General features: G+C 30.4%; 1 protein-coding gene across 2 annotated transcripts; it reads right to left on the bottom strand.

The window, feature by feature from the left end:
* Window positions 1–6,755: 6,755 nt before the first annotated feature.
* On the bottom strand, window positions 6,756–13,526 carry LOC146922474 (flavonol synthase/flavanone 3-hydroxylase-like). Of its 2 annotated transcripts, none has more exons than XM_085715385.1 (3): window positions 12,952–13,516; window positions 8,455–8,782; window positions 6,756–7,047 (listed from the first exon to the last, which is right to left on the bottom strand). In XM_085715385.1, exons 1-3 carry the CDS (start codon window positions 13,419–13,421, stop codon window positions 6,835–6,837), a joined length of 1,011 nt encoding a protein of 336 aa, XP_085571511.1. In that variant the 5' UTR covers window positions 13,422–13,516; the 3' UTR covers window positions 6,756–6,834. The 2 variants fall into 2 exon arrangements, with proteins under 2 accessions (XP_085571511.1, XP_085571510.1); XM_085715384.1 differs by lacking the exons at window positions 6,756–7,047; window positions 8,455–8,782 and adding exons at window positions 9,071–9,438; window positions 10,943–11,270 and having other exon boundaries at window positions 12,952–13,526.

Below are 13,526 nucleotides of genomic sequence, written 5' to 3'. Positions count from 1 at the left end.
CCATGGTGATTCAGAATTCTATGCTATTGTTTCTAGTATTGTTTATCGGCTTATCTTTACATTCCAACTTCGAGGTGAAGTTTGTTAGGAGACAAGCGAACATGGTTGCCCATACTTTAGCTAGGGCGGCCTGTTCTTGGGCTAGTCACCGTATTTTTAATTCTTATCCTTCTTGTATTGAACATTGGTTGATTAATGATAATAGTTAACTTTGTTTTGGTCAAAAAAAATATTAAAAGATTTACATTTGATTCATGTTAAAAAGTAATTAATATATAGTAATTGAAAAGAGTTTTAAACATAAAGACTATTTTTATATTTATATTATAGTTTATATTAAATATATATATTATTAATTACTATTACTCAATAAATTTTGAATTTGTGCCTAGATTCAATGTTTAACAAAATATGACTAACACATATTTTAATGAAAATTAATTTGTTATAATTCATTGAATTATTTTCTCTTTTGAAAAAATACGTATACATAAGGTAATATATCTTATAGTGACAAGCATTTTATATATTTTATTAACATAACAATTTAATTATATTCAATACAATAATCATACAATGCAATATACCTAAAAAGAGAAAAGGTCTCAAACAACTCTCGTAACATTATATACCAAACAATCGTACCATTTGTAACAATCATATACAAGCCGAACCAACAAATACAAGCAAAAAAAATGTCTAGATTTACAAAACACCAACTATTGTAACAATCGACAAGTACATGACTCTAATGAAACCCTACTACCATTGTTAAAGGCCTCAAACAACATGAATAGATCTTACGAGTTTGAACGTAGCCATGAAAACTACAACCACCGCAAAAAACATAAGGCTACATTGGTTTTAAAAAGGAGAAGACGAGGCCAAACGCCGTTGTGGCGAGCTCACATCGAGGCGGATTGGAGGAACCTTCAAGTGGAACGAAAGCATTTTTGGAACGAACTCATCTTCAAAAACAATGAAAGCCGTATTGAAGCAAAGATCTCTGATCTAAAACGAGATCTTATTGCGGCGATGTCAATGGTTATAGAACCTCGGAGGGTCACGACACCTGATGGGGGTTACCGGTGATGTAGAGGTTGTACTTCGTCGCTCCACGAACGAGCGTGATTACATCCGAGTTAGGAGGGTTAGGATTCGAAAGGGGGGTGTGGTGGGTTGAAAGCTTTGTACATAATAAATACATTACAAAATTATAAAAATTTAGTACTTGCATGCTAACATATATATGAAACCAAAAAACAATGTTAATTGATAACTACATATCAAATTTTCTGCTTCATACACACAAAAAATGAACATATCTAATCTTTAATGCAACCCGTAAAACACAATCACATATTTTAGGCTCTATGGTTTTTTTGACAAAGGCAAATTACCATCGAAGTGGCAGTGATGATGCCCTCTTTGACACCGATGCTTTCTTTGATGTTGATGCTTTCTTCGATTTTGAACCCTTTTTCATCTTAGAAAAAACCTCTTCCTTGCTTTTTTCTTTGCTAAGGTGATGACAATTTGCTTCTTCCAATTTTTTCTTCAATAGCCTTGTTATGATAAATACGAAATTAGATCCAATTCATGTTGGCTATAAAAGTATGGTGCTACATTTGATAGTAACTTGAAGTCTGAAATCTGAAATGAAACGTGGTGTGAAAGGTTTTGTAGATCTTTTTCCACGTAACTTGAAATCTGAAATGCTATGCACCAATTCCCATAGTTGTTTGTTGTTCATCATGATGATGATGAATATTTGAATACGGCTACAAATTTCGAAGAGCTATTGTTGAGGACCGAAGAGGTTTGGTACTTCGTCGATTCAATTTGATGATATGAGGAATTCAATATGAAAAACCATATTTTTGAATGGTACTTCACAATTGTGCTGGACAGATCTATTTTTATTTGAGCGTGTACAAATGCATAACAAGAACTTTTAAAAATTGGATCTATTATCCTATATTTGTTGCCTTTTGAACATATGAAATTTTGTTTTTTCATCCAAAACAAATAGAATAAATTATTCATGAGATATAAGGATGCAAGAAAGTATAATAGAAAGAAGCGAACAAAAGAAGAAGAAAGAAAATTGAACAAACTTACAACATGTGAAGAAGAAAGAAAAAATGAGATTGGCGGCCGATGCTGGTATAAGATATCTTTGTATCTAGGGTTTGTCATAAGAATATATAACCAATATTTTGGGCTTTTTACTATAACCCTTATCAATTTCGGTGGCCCAAATTTAAAATGGCAAACAATTTTAAGGCCTTTACATACTTATAAACAATATTATATGGGCCGTACAATTTACTTGGCCTTTACATACTTAAAACAATTTTATATGTCCTTTATGCTAGTTTTATTTGGGAATGGATCCTCTCCAAAGGTATCGGAGGGTCCAAAGTGAAATCCTACCCATTGAAAATTAAATGCATTTAAGAAATTGAATATTAATAAATGTTAAAATCAAGAGAGAGAAGATGTTTAATGACTTAGATTTGACACTGGAGAAAACTGAGACATTCTAACGAGAGACAATCTATTCCCGTTTTCAAGGCCTTTACATACTTATAAACAACATTATATGGGCCGTACAATTTACTTGGCCTTTACATACTTAAAACAATTTTATATGTCCTTTATGCTAGTTTTATTTTAGTATATATTGATTTCTAATGTAAAACTACAACCTCGTAATTTAAAACATTGGTTCTTGCAGATTATATATTGTCCGGTTACTTTATATTGAGACATATGTTATAAAAAAAAACTGATCATTCTTGGGTCAAACAAAAGTTATTCATTCGAAAATTTTAAAATATAAAATTTCATAAATGTCAATTATAATATGCGTTTAGTAATTTATTTACATACATATATTAAACAATTTATATTTTAATATTTTTTTATTGTGTATTCATTAAGAATTATTTATTGAGGTTTACTAGGTCGAACCCGTGGTCCAAGTTCCTGGATAGACCATCATAGGTGTGGATGGAGAACAATACTATTTTGTTAATAGAAAATGTAAAGCTCGTGTAAGTACTGAAATATGATAGTTTAAACATATATCGACCATAATTTACTTTACATGAAACTTTTTTTTGGTACAGACTTTACATCAAACTTTTTCCCTAAAAGGATATTAATATACAAACATATATAATATTTTTACCACATATTATATTTTACGGTAAAATAGTTAAATGTTTGTAATCAACCACAACCCTTCTTTATGTAATAAACAATGCGATTATAAATTGGGCCACCTTTTTAATTTTAAAATGAATTCAAAAAGTAAAATGTATTTAGTCTACAATTAGTCCAAATACACTTGACTTTTAGAAAAAAATTTGTCTATATTTCACTTCGAAGAGAGTATAGTATCATAGTTTATCAATAATGTTTTTTGATTTTTCAAAATAATCATTCAATTATTCATGAAACAATGACCCAAAAGTTTTAAATCTTTCTCTGATTATGAAAGTGAATGACCAACAAAAATACAATTGTGCCCCATCCTAATCTTTTGACACCTTAACGTATATTTACCCTTTTGTAACAAAAAATATTATTTAGATGAGAGAAAAAATACTCTCAAGAGATTGATGTGATTTTGTAGCAAAAAATTCCTTCTATATTGTTGTATCTAAACAAAGTAAATTATTTTCTTATTAAAATCATTTTATTATGATAAAAAAACACAAAGTAGATTCGATTTTTTATAAAATCTTTAAATTATTGAATTTACAAACCATTTTTCTTTTAATTCGTAGCAAACAAGCCCTACGCGAGTTGTTATAACATAAGAAAATCACTTTAAAGAGCATTGTATCAGTTTGTTATAGTTTCTAAAAATTAAATTAGGATAAAAAAATCTAAAAACCGTTTCATATGAAAATAGATTAGAGTAACTTTTCAAAAAAATATATATTTTTCAGTAACACAAAAAATAAGTATCAAAAGATAAAGATAATTTTGTAACAAAAAATCTATTTCAAATAGTTTTTTTTTTTGAAAGAATCTATTACATATTGTATCCAAACAATTATTTGTTAAAGAAGTGATTGATATTACGAGAAACAAACACAAAATTGATTATATTTTTCTTAAAATGTCTAAATTATTGAATGTCAAAATCACTTTTATATTCTTTGAAAAACAAACCATATATTTATTTTACATTTATTAAAAATAAGTATTATGTTTTTTTAAATAAAAATAAGTTTTATGATGTTCATGTCCTTTTATCTCACGATCTATTTGATGAAATATAACTACCTTCCTATGAGTTTTTTATTTTATTTTTTATTTTAGGATGCAATAGAACCACCTTCTAATGAGTTTTTTTTTTTTTTATGTAATCAAATGAAAAATGACAATTGTTTAAATATTTAGTATAAAAATATTAATAAAATTAAATTCTAATAAAAAACAATAAATACATTGCGAGTTATGAAAAAACAGGAAAAAATAGTTTAATTGAGAAAATAAAAAGAAAAAAACACAGAGCTATTTCTCATTGATAGATATTTTTGCATCCCAAACAAAATAAATAAAGAGTCGTGGGTGTATAAAGTAAAATTATAATAAGTGGGGGAGGGGAGAAGCAAAAGAGTAGTGTGTAGAAAAGGAAGACAATTATAGCGAATAATGAGCCCATATATAAATAGGAATATTAGGGATTAGAAATCAATTTTACGATCGAGAGAAAGGGAGAAGAAAAGCGAGATGGAGAGAAGCGAACCCTAGTGCGGCAACAACAAGCCAAACCGAAGGTTTCTACATAATTGAGGTAAGGGGGAGAATCTCTTCATCTCTAGGGTTTATTATTTTATTGTGGGGCTGTAAATATGTCGAGTATGAGTGTTATTGCGACGGTGATGAGATTGTTAAAGGGGTTATTGTGTTTGGGATTAGACTTGTTGTTGAGAGATTAAAATTCGAGAGAAGTAACATAGGGTAAAGTGAACCGTAGAATTTAATGGTGAAAAGAGAGTGGATAATCCGGTAGGTTAATGAAGAATTAGTGTTATAATGATAGGGTAATCATAGGGTGATGATTAGCGACGATTTTAGTGACTTTAGGGTCGAAAAACGGAGCCAAGGAGGCTCTCATGGTGGAGAATCACAAAAAAATCTGTGATTTCTACATGGTTTGATGCTGCCGAAATCACGAGGCAATTTTACAAATCATGCTGTGATTTTGATAGCAAGTGTTAAAATAACATTCGAGCATAAAATCATGCCACGATTTGCGAGAATCATGTGACGATGTTGTGAGATTAAGTGTTGTTTAGAAATGATACCTTTAGAGCAATGGTGAGTCTAAGATAATTCATGGTAACAATGACAAAGGAGGGTCTACGATAATTGTGAGTTAGAAGGATATAAGGTTAAAATAAACGAAGAATAGGGTGTAGTCGTTTAAGGTAATCAATGATGCAAAGGGAAGTAATGATGAGAGATAAACACCTTAAGTTAAAACGAAAGAAGTAATATCTAAATGGACGAGTGTGTTAGGCATAGATAGAAGTGATTACCTCGGGATAATAACAAGCTTAAATATGAACCGAAGATAGTAGCCTATGAGAATCTAATGATGTCAAAGAGAGCTTAGCAATAGGAAGTAAAAGATAATATGGAAGACGCTATGAGGAATATTAATAGATCGTAAACACTTAAATTAGAATGGAGAATGGGGTATACTATTAGGATCAAAGATGTAGTAATGGAGAGAACGAATGACGAGAGTAGATTCTAAAATGCGGTAATTCATAACGAAGGAATGTGATGTGTGCATATGCTCGCATAAGATGATGATTAATGATGAGAAGTTAGTGTGGTATGATGAAGATCCATGCTGAGATAATAATTGTTGAATGGTGATAATGAATGATGTAATAAATGATGTTTGTGAATGATGAGCAATAACAATGACATATTTTGTTTAGGGTGGCGAGTAAATGATTAAGTGGGTTATGTTGTGAGTAGGAGTTAAAGCCAAAGAATATTCTAATAACAAAGGAGAATCTCCAACTTTTTTTTAATTGAGAGGTAAACCAAAATTCTTTCAAATGACAGAAGATAAACATCATTTAACCCTTTATTTTATTTTACTAAGCATTGTAAAGATATCAATCAATTTTAAAGAAAACACAAGAAAGATATCTAGAACACATGGACCCGGAAAAGAAAGAGCCTTTGGCTGATACCAAAACAAAGGGGCAACTAGTACTACTCACATCAGCAACCTCTCATTGATTCAGAATGAAATAACACAAGATGTTTTCTCCTAAAAGAATTACTAGTGAACAATTATATAATAATAAAATCATAGCAGAAGCAGCATCCAACTTTAGCTGCATATTTTATTGGCTTAATTAATGATTTGGTCCCTTAAGTTATTTGTTGGTTACATTTTGGTCCCATAAGTTATTAACGTTACAATTTGGTCCCATAAGTTATTAACGTTACAATTTGGTCCCTTAAGTTATTTGTTGGTTTCGTTTTGGTCCCATAAGTTATTAGAGTTAAGGGAGTAGTTTGGGACCAAAACGAAACCAACAAATAACTTAAGGGACCAAATTGTAACGTTAATAACTTATGAGACCAAATTGTAACGTTAATAACTTATGGGACCAAAATGTAACCAACAAATAACTTAAGGGACCAAATCATTAATTAAGCCTATTTTATTTCTTTCATACATGCCACATAATCATTTGTGGAAATTAACCAACACAAGAAACAATGTATTCATAGTGTGACTAAATTATTCACTAAATTATTTCATTGTAGAGTTTTCTTCCCTTACTGAGGGATCTTATTAAGCTTACAGTAAGCATAATCCTTATATTTCTTTGTTTTGTACTTTGGAGGATTGTCTTGGTTAACAAACTTTGGGTGAGGACCAACTTCTTGTTCTGGCTTGGGCTCTATGAACACTGGCCACGACATTCTTGTCTCATCTTTGTTTACAGTTGTTCTGTGCAATACAGCCTTGAATTTCCCATTGCTTAGTATCTATATCACCATAAAATAAACAGTACTATTTTATCATCCAAACATTATAATTATTTTTGTTATAATTAATAGGTCAGTATCTGTTAAATAAGTTAAAATACGATAGAACTCAATATCTAAGTTAGAAAATTTTAGCCTCTTCAAAAAAAAAAGTTAGAAAATTTTATTTAGTTAAACTACACGTTTTTTTGGTGGTGGAGTTAAACTACACTAAACAAGATGAAATAAAAATGAATAAAGAATACTAATTTTTTTTGAAGGAAAAAAATACTAAATTTTATTCATGCATGAAAAAAATTAGCGGTGAGGTACAACAGAAATATATTGCTTGGAAATATCGGATATGTTGTTGAAAATAAAAAGAATTTAACAAATAATTTTTTTAGAAAATTGCTCTTTTTGCAAGTACCACTAGTTGAGCGGTACTTAAGTGTCAATCGTCTATCCATCAAGTTAAATGTCCTTTGACACTATTTAGATCGGTTCAATTATTTTTTAAATCGGTTTAAAAGATTTAAATAGTCTCTCGAATAGCGGTTAAGCTGTCATTGGAAGAATTTTCGTCATTTCAAGGTGTCTAAGAGCAATTTGTGGAGCATAAAGAACAATGTTCAATTTTTTAGGTATCTTATCTTAAAGTCTCAATATATGTTGTTGCTTGGTACAAGTCAGCCCAAAGTCGACCGGGTTACCTCTTTTGCTATATCTAATCTCTTTTTTTTTTTTTTTGTTTTTTAATAAAATGAAAACACTATCTTTTTTGGTCAAGTTTCGTAAGGGCTTAAAATTCACCTCTTAAGATGTATAAATAGGGTGGTTTGGGTTCGAACCTCATATCTCTACATATATTATATAATAATTGAACTAAACTCTGAGATTGAAAACACTATAAAAGTGGCCTTCATTCTAAGCAAGGCTAAACGGAACAAACTTGTTTTAACAATTAACATTCAACTCAATTATAAAGGAAAATATGAGATGAACAAAATTAAGCATACAGAGAAGGAAAGAATCAAATATGAAATCCGAGATAAAGAAAGAACTTAAAATTTCATGCAAATTTACCCAAAATTTTGAATTTATTGTGAGTCAAGCGAAGTAAATTCAGTTTCATTTCTTAGTTCACTAAAATTCGAGATTGCACCCAAGTCAACTAAAATTTGATCCAGACTCTTAATTCCACATGTTAACTCACAATTTTAACAATCTTAATTTGAATCTTGTTTCACCATAAATAGCACCTTTCGCTAGACTCAACCTTGATAAACCTACGGTTTTGTAGGACCAATTTGTGATCATTTTAATTATTAAGATAGAAACTATTCATTTTCGCAGAGCTACCAAATACTTAGCACATTAATTTTCATTAATTATTATACTAAGATAAGATAAGATATATATACATACCTGCATTTGGTCGCCAACGTGAATGATGAGGGCATTAGGGACATACTTAACATCGTACCATTGACCATCTCTAGAGGCTTGAAGGCCCTCCACTTCATTGGGTACGAGAAGAGTAATATAACACATGTCTGTGTGTGGTGGCACACCTAGGACCAGATCAGGGCATGGACATGGTGGGTAGTAGTTGATTTTCAATAGGTGAATCAAATCATCTTCACTTGCAACTGACTTGAGTTCATTTTCTTCAAACCCAAGTCCTACTAACATGATATTGAACAATTTGTTTGACACTCTACGGAGGTACTTGCCATATTCTTCATTGACCTCCCTGCAAGCAAAAAAGAAAAGAAAAAGAGAAAATGATAGTAAAATTTTATGAGAATAAATCTTAATTTTTTCTAAGCATTGTAAAGATATCAATCAATTTTAAAGAAAACACAAGAAAGATATCTAGAACACATGGACCCGGAAAAGAAAGAGCCTTTGGCTGATACCAAAACAAAGGGGCAACTAGTACTACTCACATCAGCAACCTCTCATTGATTCAGAATGAAATAACACAAGATGTTTTCTCCTAAAAGAATTACTAGTGAACAATTATATAATAATAAAATCATAGCAGAAGCAGCATCCAACTTTAGCTGCATATTTTATTTCTTTCATACATGCTACATAATCATTTGTGGAAATTAACCAACACAAGAAACAATGTATTCATAGTGTGACTAAATTATTCACTAAATTATTTCATTGTAGAGTTTTCTTCCCTTATTACTGAGGGATCTTATTAAGCTTACAGTAAGCATAATCCTTATATTTCTTTGTTTTGTACTTTGGAGGATTGTCTTGGTTAACAAACTTTGGGTGAGGACCAACTTCTTGTTCTGGCTTGGGCTCTATGAACACTGGCCACGACATTCTTGTCTCATCTTTGTTTACAGTTGTTCTGTGCAATACAGCCTTGTATTTCCCATTGCTTAGTATCTATATCACCATAAAATAAACAGTACTATTTTATCATCCAAACATTATAATTATTTTTGTTATAATTAATAGGTCAGTATCTGTTAAATAAGTTAAAATACGATAGAACTCAATATCTAAGTTAGAAAATTTTAGCCTCTTCAAAAAAAAAAAGTTAGAAAATTTTTTTTTTTTTTTTTTTTGAAGAAAAAGTTAGAAAATTTTATTTAGTTAAACTACACGTTTTTTTGGTGGTGGAGTTAAACTACACTAAACAAGATGAAATAAAAATGAATAAAGAATACTAAATTTTTTTTTGAAGGAAAAAAATACTAAATTTTATTCATGCATGAAAAAAATTAGCGGTGAGGTACAATAGAAATATATTGCTTGGAAATATCGGATATGTTGTTGAAAATAAAAAGAATTTAACAAATAATTTTTTTTAGAAAATTGCTCTTTTTTGCAAGTACCACTAGTTGAGCGGTACTTAAGTGTCAATCGTCTTTCCATCAACGGATTAAATGTCCTTTGACACTATTTAGATCGGTTCAATTATTTTTTAAATCGGTTTAAAAGATTTAAATAGTCCCTCGAATAACGAGTTAACCGTCATGGGAAGAATTTTCGTCATTTCAAGGTGTCTAAGAGCAATTTGTGGAGCATAAAGAACAATGTTCAATTTTTTAGGTATCTTATCTTAAAGTCTCAATATATGTTGTTGCTTGGTACAAGTCAGCCCAAAGTCGACCGGGTTACCTCTTTTGCTATATCTAATCTCTTTTTTTTTTTTTTAATAAAATGAAAACACTATCTTTTTTGGTCAAGTTTCGTAAGGGCTTAAAATTCACCTCTTAAGATGTATAAATAGGGTGGTTTGGGTTCGAACCTCATATCTCTACATATATTATATACTAATGTCTCTAATAATTGAACTAAACTCCGAGATTGAAAACACTATAAATGTGGCCTTCATTCTAAGCAAAACTAAACGGTTTCTAATCATTGATCTCATTTATTGTACAATATGAGAGTTTTAAACAAACTTGATTTAACACTTAACACATTTCAACTCAATTATAAAGGAAAAAAAATGAGATGAACAAAATCAAGCTTACAGAGAAGAAAAGAATCAAATATGAAATCCGGGATAAAGAACTTAAAAAATTCTGTTGAAAATTCCATGCAAATTTACCCAAATTTTTAAATTTATTGCGAGTCTAGTTAAGTAAATTCAGCTTCATCTGAGTTCTCTAAAATTCAAGATTGCACCCATGTCAACTCGAATTTGATACATAGACTCTTAAAACCATATAATTCCACGTGTTAACTAGCAATTTTAACAATCTTAATTTAAATCTTGTTTCGAAGACTCAACCCCGATAAATCTAACGGTTTTATAGGATCAATTTGTGATCATTTTAATGATTAAGATATAGAACTATTCATTCTTGCAGAGCTACCAAAATATTTAGCACATTAATTTTCATTAATCATTATACTAAGATAAGATATATATACATACCTGCATTTGGTCGCCAACGTGAATGATGAGGGCATTAGGGACATACTTAACATCGTACCATTGACCGTCTCTAGAGGCTTGAAGGCCCTCAACTTCATTGGGTACGAGAAGAGTAATATAACACATGTCTGTGTGTGGTGGCACACCTAGGACCAGATCAGGGCATGGACATGGTGGGTAGTAGTTGATTTTCAATAGGTGAATCAAATCATCTTCACTTGCAACTGACTTGAGTTCATTTTCTTCAAACCCAAGTCCTACTAACATGATATTGAACAATTTGTTTGACACTCTACGGAGGTACTTGCCATATTCCTCATTCACCTCCCTGCAAAAAAAAAATAAAAAAAAATAGAGATGATATTATTAAAACTTTATGAGAATCAATTTTAATTTTTTTTTACAAGATTAAATTTTAATTATTTATTGACTCATATTAACCGAATTAAAGATATTAACGGTCACAAAAGCTTATACATTGGCATGTGTGAAGTTGTTGACTACGACATATATTTTTGAAACAAAGGAGTATCATCAAGCATCTTTAATCTGATAATATGGACTCCAACCATATATAAGGTATAATCATTTTTTATGGAAAGAAATCCTTTCAATAGATTAAGGAGTCATGTGTCATGTTGCTCTTAATGACTAGTTTTTTTGACTATTTTAGGTGAACTATAAAAGGTTTTCCGTCTTTAGATTTATAAATGTAAAACAAATCTTATAAGTGCAATTCCTTTTTAAGAATTGCAAGGGTAACATCGTCAAAGTGAAAAGTGACATACACTTTCTTGTTTATAGTGTTGATGATAATCTGATCATGCAAATATGGTACACTCTTAATTAAGTAAAAGTTCAACATGCTCATTTTCTATTATTTTAAAATCTAAAGTTGCTATCTAGGCTATTAACGTATTTAGGGTTTTGCAATGATCTACTAATTATCCAAGATTCACTCGTTCAAAGAGTATAGAGAATATTTTTAAGAATATTTTGTTGTAAATGATTTGACCTCATACAAATTTATTAGAGCATATCAAATCTCCTTTAATGTCTTCTTTTCAAAAACACTTGACGGTCTCCCTAAAAAAATGGAATTTTTATAGATTTATAAAATATGATATGACTATTTGATTCCATAGTAAAAAAGATATTTGTGTATAATCCATGATATATTATTCATGCATGTTAGATAAACTCATATCATTGAAGACTACTTTGTACTATGTGTGTTTGGATGTGAGTTTCAACTTTCAAACCACGTCACTTTGTAATATCACGTCTCAAAACACTCCAGCCATGAAAATTGTGAAAGGCTCAAACGCAAACTTCCATGCCTGTCCTTAAACTTTTGGTCCAGTCCATGAGTGTCCTTTAAATTGGTCCCCTCGCCAACGTCGTTTACAAAAATTCTAAAGAAGAGTTCTCGTTTTCACATGGGGTATTGACGAGCTAAGTTTTTTTTTTTTTTTAGCAAAAAAAAAAAAAAAAAACTAAGATCTTTAATGACTATTCCGCCAAAAAAAAACTTTAATGACTAAGATCAATTTCCATATATTTATATTGCAGGAATAAAACAAAACACTTTTGACTATAAATTAAAATATAGTATATTTGTAAGGACAAAAACTAAAAAATGGAATTTTTATAGATTCTAAAACAAACAAAAAAAGAGAATAGAAGCATAACATATTTAAACCAAAAATATAATATATGAGTTGAATTTACTGAATTTCCAAAACAAAAACTCATTCTTCCTTTCCAGAGATTTGACTAACATTAAATGTAAGTACCTCTCAACTAAAATTTGAATCTTTGATTTACAAATTTTCATATACTCAGCCCTAAGTTGGTAAAATAATAACTCAACTCTATAACTATAAGGTGGGGAATATTTCACGTTTAAACATATTTTGATTTCATATCTCATGCATGGGAAATGTGGTAAGACGACTAATCATGAATGACTCAATGATATTAAGAGATATATTAAGTTAAAAACATACCTATAGGAAGGAGGGTTATTTGGCCAACAACTATAATTAACAGATGAAGGTGGCCATGTGATATGAAAAAATGATCCACCCATCCTCTTTTCCCCACTCAACTCTTTCTGATGCTTTGTACCATACCCTTCAGAAGACACATCAGATCCAACAATAGGTTTAGCATAAACCTCTTTTTCATCTTGTGGTAACTCAAAGAACTTTTTACCAACACTTTGCAACTTTTCTATAACTTCATTTGGAATTTCATGGTTCACAATTTGAAACATTCCCCACTTTTTACTTGCTTCTATTATCTCCTTTTGCACTTTTACTTCATTAGGGTTGCTGAAATCTATTATTGGCACCCCTAGTTTCACACCCTGAACCGTTGTTGTTGCTGGTGACTCAGTTTCTGACCTAACGAACATGGATGGGATTGTAGTGTTTTTGGATTTATGAGCTATTGTTTGTACCCTTTCTACCTCCATTGTTGTTAGTATTGTGATTTTGGTTTTCACAAAGTGAAAGGGTTTTCTCTTTTGTTGTTGATGTGAACTCTCTAGTTATAGCATGTTGGTCAAAGAAAAACTCTA

Source organism: Medicago sativa, chromosome 5, assembly GCF_051527215.1.
Source record: "Medicago sativa cultivar Bolivia chromosome 5, Bolivia_mono, whole genome shotgun sequence".
Classification (NCBI taxonomy): Eukaryota; Viridiplantae; Streptophyta; class Magnoliopsida; order Fabales; family Fabaceae; genus Medicago; species Medicago sativa.
The sequence above is the reverse complement of the archived record's forward strand: the minus strand, read 5'-3'. Positions and strand labels throughout refer to the sequence as shown.